Source organism: Echinops telfairi, unplaced genomic scaffold, assembly GCF_000313985.2.
Source record: "Echinops telfairi isolate 266 unplaced genomic scaffold, ASM31398v2 ScPeMD7_7424;HRSCAF=8462, whole genome shotgun sequence".
In the NCBI taxonomy this organism is placed as follows: Eukaryota; Metazoa; Chordata; class Mammalia; order Afrosoricida; family Tenrecidae; genus Echinops; species Echinops telfairi.
The window spans coordinates 9,572,661-9,598,378 of NW_022111324.1; the positions used below are offsets into that span (position 1 = coordinate 9,572,661).

Consider the following 25,718-nt stretch of genomic DNA (forward strand, 5'->3'; position numbering starts at 1 on the left):
TGTAAAAGAATGAGGGGTGGGATAGGAAGAGTAAATATCCTAAAGGCCAATGTTTCCAAAGTGGGAAGTACAGCCCCCTGGAGGGCACAGGGATGATCCACGGGAGGCTGCAAAAGCAGATAACCACATTTTATCCTGGATTCTGGGCCATCGGATAAAAGTTTTTCATGGCCAGAGTGGTGGTGAGGGTTATTATTATTATTTTTCTGAAAAGGGGAGAATAGGCCAATTTAGTTTGAGAACCTATGCTATTGGCAATAAATAATTCAGTTGGACCTGTGCAATTCTGAGAATTTTTGAAATTCTATGATTCTCTGGTGTACTGAAAATTTTCTGGGACAGCTCCAATTGTTGAGTGTGTGCTGAGTGCTGCTACTTGGCATAGACCTCAAGTCATGCTCAAAGTCACTCTCTAAGGTATTAGTATTTGAGGAAATGGAGGCAAGTGGGGTCAGGTAACTAGTCTAAGGTTGCACAGATATCTAGTGTCAGAACAGGCTTTGAACCCCAACTTGGTGAACTCCAAAACTCGTGTGTTTTCTGAGGTTCAGCCTCTAGGGCATAGTGTCTGATGGTGGCTCACCTGAGAGTGGGATGGCCATTTTAAAACCTGAAAGGGCATTTTGATAGAGAAATTCTCTTTGTAGCTACATGTCTATGCTTCCCGCCAGTTACAACGGATCTTTCTGCCATTGTGTCCATCTGTACTTCCTACTTAACCCAGGAAGATTAAATGAAGCTCATTAAAGGCTATAAATCGCTATGGGGGCAGATAGCCTCATCTTTTTCCCTGCAGAGTGGCTGATAGGTTTGAACCACCAACCTTGCAACTAGTTTACCCAATAGTGCCACTAGGACTCTTTATAGTAAATGCCTGGGCCCCTTAGTTAATTTTCCAAATAGCAATTAGGAGAGATATTAGAGACAAGATCAGGAGGAGTGGCCGCCTGTGAGTGGCAGTGGAACCTTTATAAATGGGAAATTCAAAGTCAACTTGCCTCCAAATGCCCAGGCTCTTACTCACCAACATTATCCATTGTGACAGTTACAGATTCTCCATGCATGGGGAAGAGGACGAGGGTGTCCTCATGCCTCTTTCCGTAGACGAATGAGTGCCCAGTAAAATGAATGGTCAAAATGTCATCCTGGGTTCCCACGCTGCAGAAGTGCCACTGGACAGTGTCATCAAAGCAGAATCCTAGGGCACGTATGCTCTCAGGGATATAGCCATTGATCGCTGAAAGAGTCAAATCTGTTAAAACACCTAGCCTGTACCAACAAAAGGGCATGCACCTATTTACACCGGAAAGAAGTGTCCCCATGTTGAGTTAGCTGCTCACACCAATGCCATTGCATCAAAGCCATGATTATCTAAGACCAGCATTGCCATGTCTAACATGTGACTAGAAGGTCAAACTCAGATTCCCCAGGTGAGAGCTTATTCTCCTAATTTAGCCAAGGGGACAAATGTCAGAATAAAGAGAATGTCTTTCATTTATATTCATTTATTCATTCATCAAATGTGTTATCAAATATTCATGCTCCATGCTCTGTCTTCAAAGATATTCTGAACACAAACATAGACTATTAACCAGGATAATTCCACTTGGAGAAAAAGCACAATATAAAAGATTCATTGGCTTGACACCCTGAGCCAGAAGTAATGTCTTTAAAAGTGAGGTAGGATTATTTTTGCACATTTTGGAATTGTTCCACCTGATGTCATGCATATATAAACTATAGTGTTCATTAAAATATTGAGTTCGTATTTTTTATTATCTTGAAAAGTAACACTACTTTTGGCCATATCCTTATTTACTTATTTGCTAACCATGGTAACAAAATCAGATTGTTTTCATAAGGGCAGGGACTACACCCGCTTGGGTCACCATGAAAGGCCTGGCTTTAAACACACAGCCTGGAGCTAGTGGGCATTTAATAAATATTTGTAGAATGACTGCTATTTGTTTTTTTCTGGAGGTGTATTGGATTACACTTTGGACTGCTAATCACAAGGTCAGCAGTTCTAAACCAGCCACTCTGGCTCTTCAGGAAAAATATGCTTCCTACCTCCCGTAAAGGGTTAATCTCAGAAACCCACAGGTACAGTTTCTACCCTATCTACAGAAATGACTCAATGGTAGTGAGTGAGTTTGTTCTTCATTCTGGATGTTTTTATAGATGGTTTTTCTTTCTAAACACTGTCCAACTGGGCAGCCACTAGCCACAGGGGGCTGGCCACTGGGCCCTTGAAATGAGGGTAATCTGAACCGAGGCATGCTGTAAGTGCAAAATGCACATGGCTCTTTGAAGATTTAACAAGAAGTTTCAAAAAATCGAAATCTCATTATTTTTTATGTGGATTACTTGTGGAAATTACATTTAGGATCCTTTGAATCAAATAAAATGAAAATTAATGTCACATATTTCTCTTTACATGGCGAATGATTTCATGCTTAGGAAGGCAGAGGGTCAGTGAAAAATAGAAGGCCTTCAATGACATGGATCGACACAGCGACTGAAACCATGAGTTTACACATAGGCAAGATGGTGAGGATGACTCAGGACCGGCAGGGCTTCTCTCTGTATTACATAGGACCACTAAGTGTCAGAACTAATCTGATGGCACCGAACAGCAGCAACAACCAGAAAGTATTGAATTAAGTATGCCCACACCAAATTTACTGCCATCAAAGTCAGTGCTGATTCATAGCAAACCCCAGCTGGGTTTCCAAGACTAACTGTTTACGGGAGTAGACACCCCAATCTTTCTCCTGAGGAGCTGCTCGTGGTTTTGAACTGCCGACCACATGGATCACAGCCCAACTCACAACCACAGTACCACCAGGGATCCTAATGATATATGTAGATCTTATTAATTCCTACTGGACAGCACTGATCCACATCTATGAAATTCACTGTCAAAGTAGAATTATGCAAAGAAAGCTGAGAATCATCCCCTAGCACCTACATGTTTTGATAATCCCTAACTGTCAATCATCGGAAGCTAGATGAGTAGAAGATGGAGAAATCACCCTCGTCTGTGTGATCATGGTGACATGACTCACCACCACCAGTGGAACAGCAGAGGGGACCTGGCTATATGCAGATGTTTGTTCCTTGGCTCTCTGAAATGACTCGCACTGAGTGTTCAAGCTGCAGCACATGCCTGGACCCTGACCGGGAAAATCCCTTACATTCTGAACTTCTTGGTGATCCCTTCAAACCTCTTCACGCACAACCTTAAAAGCCATAAGCAGCTGTCCTACTCTCCACACATAAGGTCAACACAAGTCGGGAGTGATTCAATAGCAACTAACTACAACAGAGAGCTTTGAGTTGCCCTTAATTGGAACACATGCATGTGAAGAACATGTTTTAAAAACTTCACGGATAGACTCTCTAAGACTGCAGGCTCCCCAGACTCACTTGACCTGATGTCCATTCGACAAGGTGGCATTAGACTATTTGCCTTGTTTCTCTGCTGGACACAATGAGCATTTATCTTGGCCCCTGTCTAAAATCTCCAGATTACATGGATGGAAGCCAGTGGCACCTTCCACATTGCTTCATTGCGTCTCAGAGCACGTGTGCGAAGCAGGAGGTCATGTGGTGTCTTCCAAGGATAATGAGCACGTCAGCGCTTCCTGGGAGGCCACCCAGAGAATTCATTGACAAACCTGGAAATGAGGCTAAGAGGTACTCTTTAGTGAGTGGATGCTAATCTATGTCTCTGCCTCTACGCACAGCTGAAGGAGGGTGTGTGTGTGTGTATGTGTGTGTGTGTGTGTGTGTGTGTGTGTGCGCGTAGGGGAGAGTGGAGAAACACAGTGCTTCAACCTACTGCTCATGATGTTTGATTCATAAAACTTCGGGTCTTCGTGTTTCACTTCATCAGGATTTTCACAAAACTTGTTGATGTTGTCCTCGAGGTACCAGCTCTTGTTCTCATCAAACACAGCAAACACCATCTGCTGCTCGACGTCGGCTGTCCTCTGGAGAGAGAGAGTGCTGGGGTCAGGGGTGCATCTGGCAAGCCACCACTCTGAGACCGTCTCAGAAGCCAGCAGTGCCCGGCGTGGGGGCCGCGAACACCCACACATTCAGGCATCGATGAGAACTTGCTTTGGCACATGTTAGAGCCAAAGGTAATATGCCAAACAAACCGAACAGATCAGCACATCCATCGACAATTCACCTTGCCAATAGAAAGCAATTCACCTCTGGTATGGAGCACCTTTCAAGCGGAATGATTTGCTGCATGTGTCCCAAAGAGTGGCCGAGGGTAAAGCACAACGCTGCAGTAGGAACGCCCTCCCTCTCTTCACACCTGCTTGCTTTCCCAGGTCAGAAAACCAGGAACTGCCAATGGCCAATTTCCGATTTTTCTAGGTGTATATTTATTTTATAAGGAGCCCTGGCGATGCAGTGCTTAAGTGCTCAGCTACTAACTGAAAGGTAGGTGGTTCGAATCCACCCAGGGAGAAAGATGAGGCAGTCCGCTTCGGGACACATTTACAGCCTTGGAAACATTCAGGGGTCGTTCCAATCTACCCTACGGGGTTATCAAGAGTCACAAGTTACTCCATAGCAATGGGCTTTTTGTTTGTTTTATATATACTTTGTATGCCTTGATATGAGGCCTCTTTGATTATGGATTGTCCTATCATTTCTTCTGGGAATTTTATGTTAATAACAAGAGACTGCTCTTCACTGAAGATAACCTCAGAAGATCCCTATCAGTGTTCACATTCTCCTGTACAAGGGAATCTCGCTTGTCTGGGTCCAACTTTACAGGAAACTCTCTCTCCAATGCTCTTTCTTTTAGGTAATTTCTCTGATCTCTTCATATTGCAGATTCCTAGAAATAACAAGGATTGGTGCAGAGCGTTATCAGTTTTTCATGTATATCCCCTGAGCCCTGAAACAAACTTGTGAAAATATGGGAGTGCTTGGGAGTTGCGGGGGGAGGCAACGGGGAGGAGGCTGTTGCCTGTTATATAAAGAAGAAGGTGACCAGACGTCCTGCTTTTGGCAGGACAGTCCTGATTTTTAACAATTTTTCCCACATCCTGCGGCGTTTTTAAAAGTCCTGATTTTCGGAAAGAATGCACGACAAGCTAGGGTATACAGTTTTTGGAGTGCCATGTGGCTATTTTGCCAGGATATGAGTTTCATCAATGGTGTCCTGCTTTTGTCCCGCTTTACCAATGTTAAAATCTGGTCACCTTAATAAAGTAGAAATTAAAGTAGGCTTGGTGACTTGCTCAAAGTCACACAGCTAATACCTAGAATCTGAAACCAAAACAAGATATAGCATCCACAGTAATCTTGCTTTGTGCTGTAAGAATTCAGATGAAGGTAGACAGAACAAGAAAACAAGAAAGTAACCAAAGGAATCCATTTCATCACACTACTGTAAACAGGTGATTTAAGATTGTTGATCTCTTAAAGGAAAATGCCTATTAGTTAGCAAGGAGCATCTAATTTGTTTCCGCTGGAAGAGACTCCTGGAATTTTGCTGGGTTACTTCAAGGACATAGTACCTGTATGCCTCGTTTGTCCAGGGATCTGCTCTTACAAATGAGAAGTATCCCTATCAGTCCGGAGGCGATGTCCCTTGTGATGTCCACATCACTGTAATATGGTCGAGTTAAACACTGGGCATCGTTTTCTGTGGGCTCGTCAGAATCTATGATGTTCCATTTATAAGTATAGGTTTCTCCTGGTTGGACTGCTCTGATCATGGATCGATGACCTGGCAAAAACAATTGTACCCAAAGTTGTTTTACTTTGGAAAATCATTTCATGGTTACAAAAAACTATCAGAACTCTCAATAGAACCAAGTGCTTTAGGGAAAGGAAACTCGACAGAGCCCTGGGCAGCACGTCATCATTAGATATTGTTCTACAGCGGCCTTGCTATGATGCCAAAAAGAGGAGACCACATTTTGTAAACACTAAGGTGAACATGGAGTCCCTGGGTGGTGCAAACGTTTAGCACGCTGATGGCTAGCCAGAAGGTTGGAAGATCAAGTCCACCTAGAGGTGCCGGGGAAGAGAGGCCAGCTGATCTCGTTCTGAAACATCAGCCATGGAAAAGCCCACGGAGCATAGTTCTACTCTGACACGTATGGGCTCACTCAGAGTCTGAATCCATTACATGGAAACAGGATGTTTCGGGACTGGTTGAAAAGTCAACAAAATCCCTGAAGTGAACAGGGTTTGCCTGTGACTTTTAGAATACTGTGACCTATAGTCTATGTGAATATATATTCTATGTCACATATATTCAATGTGAATGCTAGTCATATCACTGGGCAAGAAAGGCAATGGGAAAAAATATGACCGCCTCTCTAAGGAAGACAGGTTCATCCAGTAGCAGTGAAGGAGTCAAACCTGAGGTGGAGGAAGAGTTAGCTTCATCTTCATATGGAGAGAAGGTCACTCCATGAGGGTAAATGCTATAAGGGCGACTGGCCATATTTTTGAACACAATCTACAAATATAAATAAAATGCATTACTTCAGATTTCAGGTTAAACACAAGAATTAGTACAAGATGCTACTTATGCATAGTCACTTGGTGTGTGTGTGTGTGTGTGTGTGTGTGTGTGTGTGTGTGTGTGTTGCACATATGCTGGGACAAGTGAGAAAACTGGCTGTTTTACTGAGTGACAACTTTGTGCTGTCACTTGGCCAAAGCCATTTGAGAGCACTTCAATCAGACATTTGAGTGAAAATGGTACGAGAAGTTTGACCTTTGAAGACAAAGTAGGAGAGGCAACATTTCTCTCAGTCTATCACCTACTCAGATCGCCATTGCCTTCTTCCTTCCCTGTGACCTGGTGGGTGATGCCTTGGCTGCTACCCAAAGGTGAGCCCCTCTGCAGGTGAGAAACGAGGCTTTCTGCCCTGTAAGGATGCACAGACTTGGAAGGACAGTTCTACTCCATCCTACAGGGTCGTTATGAGTCAGAATTGACTAATGGCAGTGAGTTTGGTTTTTTGGAGCCCTTTCAGCCTGGACCACATCTCCCTTTGCTTGTGGACTGGGATTCTCATCTCTTGTCTCTCCTGCCTCGTCTCCTACAGCCATCTCTTGGAGGCAATCTTCTTGCAGGTCATAGACAAAGGTCCAGGTCCTAAATTTCCCATGAAGTACACTCGCCAAGAGCACATAGCAGCAAGTGGGTATTTCTTCGTCCGCCCCATCCAGAGGTGAGAGAGAGACATCATAGACAAAGGGATCCTGATGAATGTCATTACATTTCAAGAGAGTCTTGTTCTTCTCTTCCACTTGGATGAATGTGAACACATTTGAATCACTCCTAATCTGTGCCAAAGATGGCGACCTTGAACTTTCTGCTGTCCATTTCTTAGAAAAGTGTTGTGATGTGACAGAATATTTATGAAAAATATCAGAAGAACACTCAGGGTTCTCTATACTCACCATAATTCATCTTTGGATCAAGACCAATCATTAGAGAGCTACCTACCTACCCTAAACAGTTTGTTCCCTTGAAGGGTTTTTAATTATTTGTGTTTGCTGTTAGGTTCTCAGCTATAATGGGGAACACTATTTTAAGAAACCATTAAAATGTATTTATTGTGCTAGTTGTAGGGATTTTGTCAAGAACACCATCCACTGCCACACAAAGTATTCTTTTTTTTAATGAGAGAAAATTCCCTGAGGCTTTAGTATTAGGAGGAAACTGTGTTTCTTAGGAATACTGAGATTCTTTCTCTCATATATTTATCTTTTTTTATTTTAGTTGCTAGAAAGATTAGAACAAAACTTGCAAACAGGGGCCGAATCATATATATGCTTTAATATGCCTGTCTATACTTGATTTTCGTTGTCCCCACATCATCCTTGACCTCAATTCTGTTTCGTTCCTTTGTAATCTGACAAGTTGTTTCAGATCCTTTGTGGTGTGAGAGAACGTAGAAGTAAATAGGAAGAATAAACAAAAACCAAACACTGCGTTTCAATTTCACGTTATAAGGATGCCTTTTTTTCTTGGAAAAAGAAACACTTGGTCAAGCAAGACTGCTACTTACTTTGAGCGTGTCTCTGACCTGGGCTCTGATAATAGGGCCCAAAATCCCATCGTGCATATTGGGATTCTCCACACGCTTGGTGAAGGATTCATCTTGATATTGTTTGTAGACCACCTTTTTATAATACTTTCCAATTTGGTTCGAGTAATTATCTAAATGCAGAGATCTGTATATTCTTCAAGTGAGATGAAATAAAAAAAAATACAGACACACATTAAACCTCTTCTTCATGTGGTTACCCCAATATCAAAGGGACGTTCTGCCTTACAAGTTCTGCTCTTGGGTTAGCTACGATGCTAGTTCTCTGGAAAACGTGTCATGTAGTTTGCAAAGCCCTGACACTGTCGATCTAGATCGAAACCTCTAGGTGTTCTCTCCCACTGAGAAAGTCACGGTGCAGAAGCAGCTATTCGGGTCTTCTTGTCGATCTGGTTGCTATGGCAGCCCTTCAGTATCTCTGGGAAAAGGTCTCCAGGGACTGAAAGAGTAGGGTGCACTAGGACATTTCCTAAGGTCTTTTCTGTCACTTCATCTATGGCACTCTTATTGGTTTTCCAGACATTTCTGAACCTCTAAAAGTAGCTGTCAACTCCAGCAAGCCTCCATTCTCTTAAATAGACATGCGTGAATATACATCAATGGTATTTCTGTGAAGCTTTAAGTTATGAGGGAGCTGGAGCATCTTTTTGAATGTTTAAGAAATTTTTAAAGTGTCTAAATTCCTTAATTTCTGACTCAGTTCCTATTAAGATTTCTAATTATCTAAAAAGTGAATCATAGCAGTTTCTAATTTGTAGAGTCGGAGGGAAATCCTTTGGTTCAGCACAGTGCTGAACAACAGCAAGCAATGACCACATGGACCCAGCTATTGTTATCATGGCTATTTCTAAACTGAGTCTCCTTGGTGAGTTTGGGATGATTCCAGATTGAGTTGGATAAAAAGACCTGAACCAATGCATGAGTTGTCAATTCATGGCATTTCGTCTTCATGTGTCTAGGATCAAAGGAATTGTGTCTTGAGCCTTCCCAAGACCTCTTTGACTCACTTGTCCATATTCGTTGGTATTACGGGTGCATAGTCCCAAATGACTTCCTCTGCAGCTATAAAGTATTCCCATCTCTTCATGTGCCGCCTCTGGCTGAGAGTTAATTTCTTAGGACTCCTGGTTTTCTTGGGACAGTTTTTAATGTCCATGTAAGCCTTCATCCCAGCTGGTTTGGGGAATAAGAAATGGGAGAATTTAAGAGAAGATATTAAGGTTGATCAGAGTGCATGTCTTTTAAATGAATTTTATGGGAAACTTAAATTATACAATGAAAGTAATACTCAAGCAACACTGAGTATTTGGTCCTGAACTTTTCAGTGGTGGACCAAACGGGGCAGAGATGCAAAGAGAAAGGGAGGGTAAGAATTTGGAAAGATTCTTTTTGTTTCTTCCAGAAGCAGGAAGAGTTTTTGTAATCTCAAAAACCTTAAAACACTATGACTTAGGTTTGTTTGAATTCCTAATATGCCTGATATCAGTTTCTTCAACTCTAAAGTGAGGTTATCTATTCATCACATGATATTGTTAAAAATTAAACAAATCAGCACATAAGACACTTACAACCATACCTGGCACCCAAGTCCTCAATAAATGTTCATTTTACTGTTGGCGTTTTTTTATTATTAGGAATTCTGTCTTTCAAGGAAGGAGTCCTGGTGGTGTAAGTGAGTTATCCCTTGGACTGCTAACATCAAGGTCAGCAGTGCAAAACCACCAGCTGCTCTGCAGGATAGAGACTTACGACCTTGGAAACCCACAGAGCCAGCTCTATTCTGCCCTATCGGGTTACCAAGAGCCAGAATTGACTTGATGGCAATGCGTTTGGTTTGATTTTTGATATTGTAGGGATATCAAAAATTATGACAATTTTACTACTGTAAGTATAATTTTGACTGGTGCTAAAAGAAAACAAAATGATCACATGAAGCATCTCTTTCTTCAGTGCATTGGTTCTACCTATTGGTTTGATAACAAAATAATTTCCAATGAAGATATCATTTATTTAGATTTTAATCTCTATTTATACAAACCCTTCTCCTAGTAGTGTTTGGAACACAGATGTGTAGTAGAACAGGAGTTATTTTGTTTATGCAATACCAGTAACAACCTGGGCTGATTTCCCTTCACCTGAATCTACAAATGTTCTGTGACCGCCGCCCTCAGCTGTTCAGATCTTACGTCCGAGTCATTGAACATACGTTCAAGGAGCTCCTCTCTGCGCCAGGCTTTGTGCTCATCTCATCATAAAACACGATCTTTGCACAATAAAACTCTTGTCCTTTTTTTGTAATTTGGTGATTCGATAAATTTGCAAGTAAATGTTTGTTTTATTCCAAGCCCTCTTTCTTTTGCTACATTCCTAAGCACACCATGAAATAATACTTTGTGTATGCATTTTTCTTTCCCCTTTTCTGCTTTCCAGGAAGTAAGGATTTCTTTGACTTTTGCTTCATTTCCCCCCGTCCCCTCTTTGTCAATTCCTCCACTTCTTCTCACCCTTAACGATCCTGCTCTAACAGTATCTACTCTGCTCTCAGGGGGTAGGGTACATATGTCTGCGGTGGGGTGACTTAAAAAGGAAAAGGAACAAGAGCAGGTGAATGTCTTGGGCGGGGGGCGGGGTGCGGGGTACTCTGTTCAGAAGTTGGAGGTGTTTGCTTGCCTTGAACATGTCTGGGTATGAGAGATGAGATGCTCCACCTTCCCTCTGGGCTCACAGTCATGTTTGCAGTAGTGGACGTGGCGCTGACGAGGACGATGGCCGAGACCTTGTGATGGTTCTGCTCTAAGACCTGTCCGTTGAAATGAATGGAGAACAGTTCCGGTGCAGAGCTCATTCCAATCAGATGCCAGCTGATCTGGTCATAGGCACAAACCGTTATATCTGGGATAAAGGAAGGAAGAGACAGGGGCCACAGCAAGCAATCAGTTCAGCTCTCTGTGACTGAAAATTCACTTATCTAACCTGTACTCAACATCTGGCATGTCTGCATCAGGTGTGGTGGGTGCAAAGTTCTAGGGGCACAGACCCTCTGGACATGGTTTCTGCCTTGGAAAAGTAGACAGCTGAGTAACAGGGAGCAAGCAGTCACAACACATCGCAGTACATGTCATTATGGAGGTAAGAATGGAGTTTGATGAGAGCCCAGAGAGAGGAGAGAGGAGCTCAGAAACACAGAAATTGATAGGGATTAGGTCAAGGTGGAGGTGGTCTGAGGGATTTCCCAGGGTTCAGGAAGGACTTCAGTGTTAAAGTCAAGAAAGCCCTGGGCAACCCGGCATGGTTGGTCCCCCTAGTACCAAGCAGGGCACAGCTGGAGGAATTACTGGAGCTTCAATGGCGTGGAGTTTAAGATCCTCATTCTCTCAGCTGGATGGAGGTCAAGCTTTGCCTACAGAGTGGAGGCTGTGAAGACCCAATGAGGATTTCTACTGCTTCTTGATCCACTTGTTGATTGTTTTATTGCCAAAGCAGGGAGCTCCTCGGTGAGTTACACACCATCCTGAAAATGTGATGGAGGCCACTGGGAGCCTTTCATGAATGTGGTCATGAGAACTAAAACGGAAGCTGCTTCTCCCTTGACCCAAGGGAGAACGATGAGGCCGTCCACTCTGGTAAACATTCAAGGTCTCAGAGCCCAAAGCGGGCAGTTGTATTTTGGCCTGTGGCGTCATTATGAGTTGGAATGGCTTCAGTAGCAGTGGGTTTGGGTTTGGTTCCTTTTAGCCCCAACTGCTTTCTCTTCTTCCTCTAGCAATTCATAATCTCTTTTCTCCCTCTTGGCTTCCATGGTGACTGAGCAAATGGCCTGGTTTCTAACCTGGGTTCGGGTTTTAAACTTCAGACCCATAAATGTGAAAAACTAGATATAGAGCTGAGAATCAGTTCCTTACTGTGGAGGGGGCTTGTCTTTTTCAAAAAGAGACCACTGTCCCTGGGTCGCACATATGATTCAGTACTCCATCACTAGCTGAAAGGCTGGCAGCCTGGAACTCATCCAGAGTTGCCTTGAGAGACAGGCCTGGCCAAGGGCTTCTGAAAGGTCCCAGCCTAGGAACCCCGATGGAACATCCGTGCGGGGTGGGGGCTGGGGTGTCTCCACGAGGAGGACTCGCCTAGATGGCAATGAGCAGCATGACACAAACAGCATCAATGCACCAGGGCAGGGCTTCCTGGGGTCCCTCTTGAGAACAAGAAGCTAGGACGTGAGACAGGAAGTGTGATGGAAGCATCTATCCCAAAGACATGCTCATATGAATTCTGCAACCAAAACCATGATTAGCCTTTATTGTGCTATTCAACTGACATTCTTTCATAAGACAGCAGGGTCCCCCCACACACACCATAATAAATAACAGTGATTTTTATTGGCTTAAAAGGCAGCACAAATCACCTCCCTTTGAATACTCATAGTATGTTTGTCAATGGAGACTGTTGCCCTATTTTACTATCTAGGTATCAGATTATGAGGTTTTTTTCTTTCCTTTTTTTAAAACAAGAAATCTTGACAAGAAAACTCCAAACCAAATTCCCAGCGGTTCAACTCACAGTGGCCCTGTGGGAGACAGTGTATGTCGGCTCCACGGGGTTCCCCAGGTTGCCCACATTCAAGGCAGCGAGTTCTATCAGCGCACACTCTTCTCCATTTCACTCCCAGCACGGACCTGATGCGCCCCTTTTTTTGCCCTAGTGGTGCAGTGGGTGGCACAGTAAGCTGCTAATTCTAAGGTCAGCAGTTGGCACCCACCGGTCTTTCCAAGGGAGAACGATGAGGCAAATATTCTGAGTCTCAGAAACTCAAAGTGGACAATTCGACTTTATCTTACAGGCTCATTATGAGCTGGAATCGATTCAATAGCAGTGGATTTTCATTTTATCCTCCTTAGCTCCAACTGCTTTCTCTTTTCTAACTATAAGTTTATTATTTCTCTGCTCTAATCAAGTCAATAATTTTCTTAAATTATAATTTTGTGTATGGTGTGCCTCTTTTGGCTCCCTTGTATTTACAAAGATTGTGCACTTGGCCAAGAGACAGATGCAACTTCCCTTTTGAGCAACCCTTAGGAGGGCCGCTCTACTGGAGCCCATAGTACAGGATATGGTGTGATACATACAGAACCAATTCTTAAAGACATCCTCCCCGATAGAGGTTAATCGGTTTTTGTAAGTATACACCATGAGATGACCAATGGCCAAGCATCACACTCAGACAGAGAAGTGAGTGAGGTTTGAATGCAGATCTCCTAAGGCAGAAGGCCACTATGAAGCCCCAGCTTTACAGGCTCCTGTTTTTGGATCTCCGAGTCACATCTCAGTACAGTTTGTGTGTGTATCCTTAACGTCCCACATGGAAGAAGTCAAAGGAATTAGAATACAATTCAAAATGCCAGATCTCAACTTTTGACCATTTTTTAAATGTAAGTGAAGGCATTTATGATTTTCACACATAAAGAATGGCCTTTGAGAGATTTAGTGTATTGAACATATGGACTATTTACTAAAGGCATTCAGACACATAGTCTTTTTTTTTTTTCAGGATAGTATCCGGTCTACCACAGAGAGGCCACAATGATCTAGGTGGGAATCTGTTTACCTCATAACTGTTCCTGAGATTTGGCTTTCTCACAAGCATCAGTGTACACACAGCTAAAGAAACCACCCTATATCCCGCTAAACACCACTCCAACCATCTTTTGAAATGCTAGCAATACTTTTTGGTGTGTTGCAGATTGTTACATTTTTCTTACTGGCCCTTCCTCTTTGGGAATGACTTTGAACTTCTGTCCTGCAGGGTTTTGTAGAACACACAGTCACCGTGCATCAAGGACCACAGAATTCCCAAGGGGGACTGAGCCAACTTTGTGGCGCTCTCCCTGGAGGTAGAACTTTCTGAGAGCTTTACCTCTACCAGCTCCGCATGCTTCTTAGCTCAGCCAGCTACTTAATGGTTAAATAAAGGGATGATTTAATGCGTGAAAACCTCTGCACTAAACGACATTGGTTTCTGTTAACTTCCCTGGTGCTTTGAGGAAAATAATGGGTCTCAAGGCATCCATCAATTCTGCTGTGACTGGAAGGTAGTCTGCCCACAGGTTACCTGGCAGCGTCCCGTTCACGTAGCCATTGACTGTGTACATGAGGGAGGAGGATGGGATCCAGCTCTTGCTTTCATCAAACACAGCAAACATCAGCACCTGTTGCCGGTCAAACATCTTCTGTGTCCCATCCTTAGTCAGGGCACCTGCGAAGGAAAAGACACACTTCGCAAGAACACCGCAGCAAGAAGAGACTCGTTTGTTATTTCTACCTAGTGAAGAGCTCAAGACAAGTGCCAATCATAATGATGTCAACTTGAAGTTCTTACTTTTCATCTTTATCAAGTAACAATTACTAGGGACCTATTAAGGAGTGCTGTTGCCACATAAAGCATTTTTTCTGGCACATGGCAGCATTGGAGCAATTAATTTCATCTTACATACAGTGGAAACGTCATGAGTCAAGGCTCTAATAAAAGCATCCCTTCCCTCCAGCGTCCGCACGTCCCTACTTAGATACTTTAGCTTGTACGTAAAAAGCACCACACCGTCGGATTAACTCATCCGTCTGGCTTGTACACGCATGGGGGCCTCAGAGAGAGTTGAGAGAGTATATGGGCTAACCCGTTTTCATATGACAGCAACAAGAAAAAACATATAGGTGATGCTAAAAATGGAAGCCTTCCATACATTAGAATTCTTTTCAGTGGCATCACACTGTTTATTTCATATGGACCAGACAACAAGAGATTGTAGTTGTGCGATGCATACATTAAGCAGTAGGGATGTCTGCAGCTACTGCGTCTGTGGATGTGTAAAGCAAACTGACTGCTATCGAGTTGATTCTTAGTGACCCCACAGAACAGTCGCACTGCCCCTGTTGGTTTCTGAAACTGTAAGTTTTTACGGGAATAGCAAACCTCGTCTTGCTTCCTTGAAGCTGCTGGAGAGGTTGATACCTGCCCCACTACCCCCGCAAACAAACCAACAAAACATTGCCATTCAGTCTACTCTGACTCATAGTGACACCTATCCAGGGCTTCTAAGACTAAATGTTTATGGGAGTGGACGCCTTCATCCTCCTCCCAAGAGTAAGGCTGGTGGGCTTGAACTGCCGATTTTGCAGTTAGCCACCTAACACCTACCCCACAACCTTACCAGGCCTCCTATAGTCGCCCATGTTATTTCCCAGAATTCAGATGAACTGAATTCTCTTGAAGTCAAATAAAAAGTCAATCTTGGCCCCAAGAAGCCCAGCCAGTGAAACTTCTTATGAATCCAATTGAGTGTGTCAGAAGCCTACTACCCAGAGTGCTCAGTTCATTCATAAGAAAGAAAGCGTGAGTTTCAGGTGTTTGTAGGCAAATTATCAATCTAACCCCAGAAATGGAAAATTCGTTAGTGACATTGGGCCTTCTGAGTAGAGGATAGCTTGCTGTATACTTTCAAAAAGACTTTGGCCTTGAGACAAATGCTGCAGGTCACATATTCACATGGGAGAGGCTTCCAGGAGCGAGAAAAAAGAGGGATTGGAACAAATGGAAGACAATTCCAAATGTCAAATATTGGGTTCCCTCTACGTCAGTGGTTCTCAACCTTCCTAAAGCTGCGACCCAGTTAATACCGTTCCTCGTGTTGTGGTGACCCCCCCCAGTCATAAAATGATGTTCATTGATACTTCATAACTGTAATTTTGCTACTATTATAAATCAGGTGACCCCTGTGAAAGGGTCGTTTGACACCCCCAAAGGGGTCATGACCCACAGGTTGAGAACCGCTACTCTAAGTGATGTACAAAAAAGGCATCCATTCCATTATAGTACTACTTACACTCCAGCACCTACTTTGTTGTTTAATCGTTTTTCTTTGCTTCTCTTTTACCTTTCTTACAGAGAAGCAGAGGTCCAACCAGCCCGGAGTTGAAGTCCTGTATCAGATTCTCAAAGGAGTAATAGATGTGTGTGAGGCACGGAGGGTCGTCGTGGGTGGGCCCGCTGTCCTCCGAGATACTCCACTCGTAGGTGTATTCGTGGCCTGGAGCTACAGCATCGTCCAGCTTCTCCTCCGGGAACGTGTGGTCCTGGTAAGAAGCACCTGGAGAAGCAAGAGCCGGGGCAGTGTCTGGGTTGTTTCTGGGCACTGCTCTCCCACGGCCGAGGGAACTAAAGTGGGCTCTATGCCTCCCCCGGGGCGACGCTAGCATTTGAAGGGTTCTCGGTGCCCACATCACTAGAAAGACTGACATCATGATGGTATGAAGTGAGTAAAAAATGTTAGTTTAGGCTTCACAGGTTTTCCAGGGTTATCTAAATCATTGTTATTTCAATATAATCTAAGAACCGAGTCATTTGTCATTGGAAAAAACAGATTACAAGAAGACATCTTATCCTTTACTACCCTGTTGACTTCTGACCGCTGACACTGACCTCTCCCCTTCCTGACCTGTTGGGAATGGGATGGGAGTGTATGCAGAATTACTTGTATATTATTTTGTTTTGCTTTTAAGTATTTCAGATCATTGTTTATCTATTTCAACTGCTGCCTTATTCAGTCCTTTTACCTCTTTATCACATATCCATCCCTGATGATCCCAATTCTTGTCTCAGAGTCTTGTTCCTATAGGCAGTCCAGTTGTCTTGGGACTATGGAATGTGTCTGTCCTCTGATGTTTGCAGGTTTACTTCTGTCTTTTGTGCACTGGTGATACTGTGAATTAGACATTGGGCTGCTAACCTCTAGGTTGGTGATTCAAACCCACCAGCTGCTCTATGGGAGAAAGAGGAGGTGTCTGTTCCTATAAAGATGAATAGTTCTTGAAACTCTGTATAAGGTTGCTATGGTTGGAATCCTACTGATGGCAGTGTGTGTGTGTGTCTGTATGCTCAATTACCACTTCCATACATACTTGCCTTCATCAACTTGGGGGGAGAGGGATGTGTGTATATATATTCAAATATATACATGCGTGTATATTTGAATATATACATACATATATGTGTGTACATATGCATGTACGTGCGCGCGCGCGCGTGTGTGTGTGTGTGTGTGTGTGTGTGTGTGTGACATTGCCAACTAGTGGAGATGGGGTAAGATACAGAATGTAAAGATCAGGGACTGAGATGTTTAAGTCTAAAAGAAGGTCAGAGAGTTGGGTGGGGCTTTCAACAACAAAAAGAAGATGTGGCTAGAGATGGCGCAAGTGAGGTCAGGAAGGGGAGAGGTCAGTGTCCGAGAGAGAGCTGGGCAGAGGGGATGGGCAGCTCTGGATTCCTCCTTTAAGTTTGTGAAAGTTTCATGATCGCATGCTGGTGCCAGAATTTCCCTTTGGGATGCACTGTTCCTTGCTTCTGCGAAAGCCTGAGGTGGAGGTGAGACAGCCAGAGTGTGAGCAGGGGTAGGTCAGCAAGGGTCAGAGCAAACACCTAAAATGGTTTAAGTGAGGTGGGGAAGGGGCCACGGCAGTGGAGATTATTCTTTCTGACACTGTTTCAAGTGGTTGCACATTTTGAAAACAGAAGTGCTGGATTTCTTTTCTTCCTTCTTTCATCACCTCAAGGGAGGTGGAATTTCCATACAATAAAATTCACCCATTCAAATGTTGATGTAAAATGTGTTGAGTTTTGGCTGAGGAATAGCCCTGTACCTCCCCCCACAATCAAGGTGCAAAACACTGCCACCTCTGAAGCAACCAAACTTGCTGCCATTGTGGACTTATAGATTTCCAAGACCGTAGCTGTTTATGGGAGTAGAAAGCCCAGTCTTTCTCACTTGGAGCTACTGGTGGTTTCGAACTGCCAACCTTGAGGATCACAATCCAATGCATAACCACTACACCACCATGGCTCCTTCTCTGAAGAAAGAAAAGGTCTCGTTATGTTCTTTGCAGCTCAGACCTTTCCCCACCTTCTGCACAGAGCAAACACTGCATTGTTGTCACCCTAATTTTGCTTTACCGGTGCTGTCTTGTAAATGGAATCATGCATTATGTCCCCCTTAGAATATGATTAGTGTTAGCATAATATATCTTTGTTTTCATCCTTTCCTTTTAATTTATCTTTGATTTAAAGTGGATTCTTCAATTCCACATGCAGTTGGGTCTTGTTTTCTATCTAATCTCTTCTTAATTATAGTGTCCTGTGCATTTACTTTGTAAAAACCATAACATTTTATAGTGTTTTCAGCCCCAGTTTATGCAGCAGTTAGGTTCCCATTCAACAATTTCGGAACACGTTGTTCAGTGATATTGGTTCACTCTCATTTCTGTCTGGGGGTTCTGTTTCCATTAGTCTAATTGCCTGCCCCTTCCCACTAAATAGTCATGTAATTATTGACATGAACCAAACTCACTGTCGTCGAGTTGATTACAATTCATAGCAACCCTATAGGACAGGATAGAATTGCCCCTGTGAGTTTCCAAGACTGTCACTCTCTATGGGAGTAGAAAGTCCCATTTTTCTCCCTTAGTGGAACTGGTGGTTTCGAACTGCTGACGTGGTTAGCTGCCTAACTTGTAACCATTAAGCCACAAGGTCTCTTAATTATTGATATAGTTGGATTAAATGTTCCCTTGTTACTTTCCCTTCAGCTTTTGGATCAACTGATACTTTTATGAATTTTTAAAATCTTCACTACTGACCTATCGCACAAGCTGCCTTGTCAATCCTTCATATTGCTATGATGTGGGAAGCTATGCCACAAGTATTTAACATACCCTCAGTCACTTGTGGACAGGTTTCATTCGGTGAGGCTTCTAACCTTCAGGCAGCCTTGGAAGAAAGGGCTGGTGGTGTACTACTGAAAATTAGCTAATGAAGACCGTAGCAATCAAAACAATACTTCCTGCTGCCCTGAAACATGCCAGTGGTCCTGAAGATGGCACATGACCCACCAGACAGCGTTTCATTGTCTTGCATTTGACTGCCTTGAGGGGGAGCTGACTCAAGGAGAGTTGACATATTAGCTTTGCTTTTTTCTTTCTTACTGGCAGTGCTTTTGGGTTCACAACAGAAAACTTTCCCTTCCCACAGGCTGCCTTTATAGACTCTTAAAGAGCTTCACTTGTAAGAACCTTATAGGAGTATGCTTCCATCCCCCCGTCTCAGTGCTTCTGTGACTGTCGTACATTTTACTTTTTCACACACATAATGCACTCCCCGATAAATTGATATTATTTTTGCCTTAAAGTTTAAATAATCAATTATCTTTTCATGAGATTTGCTTTCTCCTTGAGCCCTTGATATCAGCTCCTCATTTTCCCCCCTCCCTCCCCACTCCCCAACCCATGAACCCTTGATAATTTACAAATTATTATTATTTGGTCATGTCTTACACTGTCCGACGTCTCCCTTCACCCACTTTTCTGTTGTCAATCCCCAGGGAGGAGGTTATATGTAGATCCTTGCAATTGGTTCCCCCTTTCTATCCCACCTTCCCTCCACCCTCTCAGTATCGCCACTCTCACCACTGGTCCTGAAGGGACCATCTGTCCTGGATTCCCTGTGTTTCCAGTTCTTATCTGTACCAGTGTACATTCTCTGGTCTGGCCAGATTTGTAAGGTAGAACTGGGATCATGATAGTGTGGGGTGAGGGCGGGGATGGGGGAAAGCATTTAGGAACCAGAGGAAAGTTATATGTTTCATCATTGCTACACTGCACTCTGACTGGCTCATTTCCTCCCCACGACCCTTCTGTAAGGGGATGTCCTGTTGCCTACAGATTGGTCTTGGGTTCCCACTTTGCACTCCCCCTCATTCACAATGATTTGATTTTTTGTTCTTTGATGCCTGATACCTCATCCCTTCGACACCTCGTGATCACACAGGTTGGTGTGCTTCTTCCACGTGGGCTTTGTTGCTTCTGAGCTAGATGGCTGCTTGTTTACCTTCAAGTCTTTAAGACCCTAGATGCTATAGCTTTTGATAGCCGGGCTCCATCACCTTTCTTCACCACATTTGCTTATGCACCTGCTTTGTCTTCAGTGATTGTGTCAGGAAGGTGAGCATCATCGAATGCCAGTTTAATAGAACAAAGTATTCTTGCATTGAGGAAGTACTTGAGTGGAGGCCCAATGTCTGACATCATTTTAAAGCATTGTCTGTTAGGAAGAAATCATCTGCTTTTGTCTGTCTAAAACAATCTTTATTTTGACTGAGTAGAGAAGTCTAAATCCCCTCCACCCCCAATTTCCCTCCTCAACTACTTTAAAGATATGTCTAGCTGTCTTCAAGCTTTGCATTGTTTCTAGTGAGAAGTCTGCTGTCTCTCTTGTTTCTGTTCCTCTGTGGATCGTGGAGTCTTCGGATGATGGAAATGGCTAAAATATTTGGCTTCTAACCGAAAGGCTGGGTGTTCAAGTGCACAGAGGCTCCTCAAAAGAAAGACCTGGTGATCTATTCTTTAAAAAAAAAAAATCAGCCACTGGAAACCCTATGGAGCACAGTTATATTCTGTATGCACAAAGCACTTAGGAGTCAGGCGCACTTGACTTGCTGGCAACTGCTTGCTAAGCAAGTATCTCGAAACTCACTGCCATCAAGTCAATTCCAACTCCTAGTGAGGTAGGTACAACAACAAAAAAGAAGGTACAGCTCTTCTTTTGCCCTTTGGTTTCCCAAGGCTATAATTTTTTTAAATTAAATTGTTTATTGATCACACATGATAATGGATGATACATACGCTCCAACTCCATCTATAATTTTATCTGTTATCATTATTCAACTTAGATATGTTGCATATGATGCGCCAACAGCCATTTTCTATAACTAAGCAAACTGTGAACTTACTTGGGTGACTGTTTCAATGGCAAACTCCAGGTTACACAACAGTAACTTTCAGTTCACCTACAACCATGGCTTCTGAAAACCATGGCTCCTGTGCCCCCAAGCCGTCTAGGGTTATCTATGACTATATTTCAAATCAACCTGGCACCAAAACGATGGAATGCTACACTTCACACTGTTGGGCAGTTTATCAAGATGGCTTTAAGCGTAGACTAATTTTCCACAGCATGTTTTAAAAAGACATGTATTCGGTGTCATGATCAGACTATTACATTTAGTAATCAACAGCCTGGGTGCAGAAAGAAAGAAAGACTACATTAAACTCCTTTGTTGGAGTGTTTTACACTGTCCACAGTACAGAAACTACAGCAACCTGTTATACATTTAGTCACAAACACAGTCCTTTTGCCTGCACACATGGCTATTCTCTAAAACACATCTTCTTCTTCGTCACTGTGCTTGGCGAGTTCACAAACCGGTTGTAACCCGTAGCTTCCCTGTCACTTCTCTGGCTCTCCTCTCCTGCTACGTAAGGTTTGTTTCCTGGTCGTCATCACACTCTTCTGTCACTGCCATAGCTCCGGCTACTGCTGAGTCACCTTGGTTTCATGGTTGGCAAAGTATTGACCTCCACCACTGCAAGGGCCAGAGCGTCTGCCTCTAAAGGTTCCTCCCTTTATCGGTACACAATTGAAAGATTGATTGCTGTCATAGCCCAAATCATTGTAGCTTCTGCCACCTCCAAAATTGCCTCCATCATTACCAAATCCATTATAACCATCCCCACCACCGCCATATCCACCATTGCCACAGCTGCCACCAAAGCCACCCCGTCCACTGCAGTTTCCGCTCCGAGCAAAGTCGTCATTCCCACCCAAGCCACCTCCTCGTCCAACATCAAAGTTTCCAGAACTGCTTCAACCTCTTTGGCTGGAAGAGGCCCTAGCCATCTCTTGCTTGGCAGGGTTTTCCTTACTTCACAGTTGTGGCCATTCACAGGGTGGTATTTCTGAATGACAATCTTATCTACGGAGTCTGGGTCATCAAAGACCACCAAAGCAAAGCTCCCTCTTCTTGCAACTGCCTCAATCAGTCATGATTCCCATCGCTATTGCTCGAAATAGTCTTCTTTGATGTCATCAACAAGGATCTCTTTCACAGTTAAACCGGCACCTGCTCTTCGAAAGTCTTCTCATGAGTCAGCCCTTTTTGGTTCCACCACTCTTCCATTGACCTCGGTGCTCCTGTCTTCATGGCTGCATCCACCTCCTCCACCATAGGGTAAGTGACAAACCCAGAGCCCCTGGAGCGCTTGGTGTTTGGATCTCTCATGACCACAAGACTCTCATCTGTTGTTTCAAAGTTCAACCCTCCAGTGAAGAGTTTCTGCAGCTGTTCGGGCTCTTTAGGGAACTCTGACTTAGACATGATGGCAAGGGAGAGTGCTGGAGAGGGGGGGTGTGGAAAACCCTAATGATGTTGGCTTCAAGGCATCCACAGGTAGAAAGAGGATGATAAATCTTTACAGGAGCAGAAAGCCTCATCTTTTCCCCTCAGAGTCAGTGGTGGTTTTGAACTGCTGACCTTGTGATTAGCAACCCAACTCATGATGCACGTTGTCACCAGGGTTCTTGGTAATTTTATAGTGGCTATTTTATTTGGTGGCTACTTTTAACATATTCCTGTATGACAGATTTTCAGCAACATGATTAAGATATGCTCAGGTGTCGTTTTCATATTTCTTCATATCATTCACAAGGAATCAGAACCAAACAATTATACATACAAAGTGTCAATTCATAGGCCACAGGAGCCTCTAGGTGGTACAAAGAGTTAGCATACTTGACTACTCACTGAACATCTCTCTGTTAGACTCTATCCACAGGTCTTTTGCCAGAAAGGTTTGGTTACTTATTTCTGAAAACTTCATCCCCTGAGGGTGGGTGAGAGAAGAGCAAGAGGAGAAGAAGGGGAAGGAGGTTGACACATATGGTCTTGCCATGATTGGAATTTTTCCAATAGCAAATGATTTAAGAGGCTAGATAAAACAGTGACTGGCTTGCTGAAGACAAATGAATGCATAAGCAAATGTGGTGAAGAAAGCTGATGGTGCCCAGCTATCAAGAGATATAGCGTTTGGGGTCTTAAAGGCTTGAAGGTAAACAAGCGGCCACCTAGCGCAGAAGCAACAAAGCCCACAAGGAAGAAACACACCAGCCTGTGTGATCACGAGGTGCTGAAGGGATAAGGTATCAGGCATCAAAGAACAAAAATATCAAATCATTGTGAATGAGAGGGAGTGCAGATTGGGGACCCAAGCCCAATCTGTAGGCAACTGGACATCCCCTTACAGAAAGGTCACGGGGAGGAGAAGAGTCAGTCAGGGTGCAGTGTAGCAACAATGAAACATTGAACATTCCTCTGGTTCCTAAATGCTTTCCCCTTCCCCGCCACCACTATCATGATCCCAATTCTACCTTACAAATCTGGCCAGACCAGAGGATGTACACTGGTACAGACAGGAACTGGAATCCAGGACAAATGAACCCCTCAGGACCAGTGGTGAGAGTGGCGATACCAGGAGGGTGGAAGGAGGGTGGGGTGGAAAGGGGGAACCGATGACAAGGATCTACATATAACTTCCTCCCTGGGGGATGGACAACAGAAAAGTGGGTGAAAGGAGATGTCGGACAGGGGGGAGCGGGGAGGGAGGGGTGAAAAATGAAGAGCTGATACCAAGGGCTCAAGCAGAAAACAAATGTTTTGACAATGATGATGGGGCAACAAACGTACAAATGTGCTTGACACAATGGATGTATATATGGATTGTGATAAGTTGTACGAGTCCCCAATAAAATGATTTAAAAACAAACAAACAGTGAATGGCTTTTTAAGAATATCAAACTGTTTACAAATGATGGTCAGGGTCTCGCACCCAGGCTGTGTATTAAACCTATACATCTAAAACCAGACAAAATCAACCAAGCCAGACCCACTGCCAGCAAGTGGATTCTGTCTCATAGTAACCCTATATAGGGGTTCTGAGACTGTAAACCTTTATGGGCGCACACAGCCTCATCTTTCTCTTGCCAATTCGCCGGCAGATTTGAACTGCCGACCTGGTGGCTAGGAGTCCAGCACTTACCAACAGTGCCACTGGGGATCCCAGGTTTAGTACAACATGGTGTTTAAATGCTCATTCTCATTGGCTAGAATACATGACTAGAATTTCACATCCTTCTCACAGTTATTGTAAGATAAATTTCAAAGTATAGAAATGAATGAGTGATATGAATCAGAAAGATTTCCTCCCTGTTACTCTACCAGGTATGAGACATCAACGGAGCCATTTAGAGAAGCATTTCCGAAATGCATGTATGGCAAACCTGACTTGGACTGTCTATAAAAATAAAAAGCTAAAACTCTCAGCTGAAAAGAAGAGAAATAGGCAGGATATACTATTGTGCTAGAGGACAAAAAAATTCCCAACGCAGGGTAGCCCTTTATTTTATATGTATTTACTCAGGTCTTTTCCGTTTCTGTTCAGGCCAGAGTCAGATTTGTAATTTGTTTACTCTTGTCATGACGTACTAATTATTTTCCAAAAGCTTGCAGCATTTTTCATATTCTAGTGTAAAATGGCAAGGACAGGCTTGTAGGCAAGTGAAATGACCCATTAGCATGCTTGTTCGTGAAATCCTCCCTTGTTACTAACTGTATCCAACAACTCCTTTCCTCTCATTTAATACATTTGGTGAATTCAAGTGCTTTCATCAATTCAAAGCAGTTCTTTAGAATCTGTGCATTAGGCAACAGGCAAATTCGAATTCTGTTGCTTCCTAAAGGCACCGGTTCTGCTCCAGAGGGAAGGGAGTTCACAGGTATGAGACTTATGAGGAGTACATTAGCCACCAGAGTTTGCTTCCGCTACTTATCACATATTCAAGGGCAAAATCAGTTAACCAGTTGCCATTAGATAGATTCAGCCCTGTGAGGACCTGAAGCACATCAGAATATGACTGGGATCCCCACTGTTGTCAAGGGCTGACTTTGGGAAGTGGTTCACCACCAGGCCTCTCTTTTGAGGTGCCTCTGAGTAGAGTTAAGTCTTCTAGTTAGCAGCCAAGCAGGTTAGCCATTTGCATCACCCACGTGCTTCCAAACGGAGGCAGCGGTGTCTCTCTACGACCAAAGTGTTTAGATGAAAAGTGATTAGCAGCCTCACCTGTAGAATGTCCAGCCTTGAAATGTTTGGGAATATCTAGGAGACTAATACTTCGCTGCAAGGGTCAATGTCTGATGGAAAGTTATTCTTTCATAAATCCAGAGAGCTGGCTTACCAGCAGACAGCTGAGTTTTATAGAACTAATTTTGTGGCAAGTAACTCATACACTTAAAACCTGAAAATATAAATCAAAGAATGATTTTATGATTCGCTATGAAACACAATTTTAAAGATGATTGGTTTAAAAGGGCTTTGAAAAGCTCACTGAACAAGAAAATATGCTTGAGCTGCAGCCTTCCAAACAGGTGAGTGTGTGCTTGTTAAAGTGCTTCTGAAATTTTAACCCCAGGTTGAGACAATTTAGTCACAGAGTTTTAACGTGCTAAGATGCATTTGTAGGTAATTTATTTCGTGGTGTAAAAGTTTTGTTTTATTTTTAAAGTCACGACTTTCCAGTTGATTGAAGCATGTTTCTATTAAACATACACTGCAGTCCAGTTGATTCCAGCTCTATAGTAACCCTGTCAGACAGACTTGAATTCCAAGGCTGTCAGTAAAGAGGGTTCT

General features: G+C 43.4%; 1 protein-coding gene and 1 pseudogene across 1 annotated transcript in view; both read right to left on the reverse strand.

Annotated features, from left to right (window-relative positions):
• F5 (coagulation factor V) overlaps positions 1-25,718 on the reverse strand; it is a 94,632-nt gene that overhangs the window by 42,683 nt on the left and 26,231 nt on the right. Inside the window, exons 4-12 of the mRNA XM_004706837.2 lie at positions 16,028-16,240; positions 14,209-14,352; positions 10,773-10,994; positions 9,110-9,275; positions 8,064-8,238; positions 6,400-6,499; positions 5,547-5,758; positions 3,845-3,995; positions 1,025-1,237 (exon numbers count right to left, since the gene is read on the reverse strand). Coding sequence (XP_004706894.1) covers positions 1,025-1,237; positions 3,845-3,995; positions 5,547-5,758; positions 6,400-6,499; positions 8,064-8,238; positions 9,110-9,275; positions 10,773-10,994; positions 14,209-14,352; positions 16,028-16,240 — 1,596 coding nt within the window. The remainder of the gene's footprint in view (positions 1-1,024; positions 1,238-3,844; positions 3,996-5,546; positions 5,759-6,399; positions 6,500-8,063; positions 8,239-9,109; positions 9,276-10,772; positions 10,995-14,208; positions 14,353-16,027; positions 16,241-25,718) is intronic.
• On the reverse strand, positions 21,511-22,354 carry LOC105978992 (annotated as a pseudogene).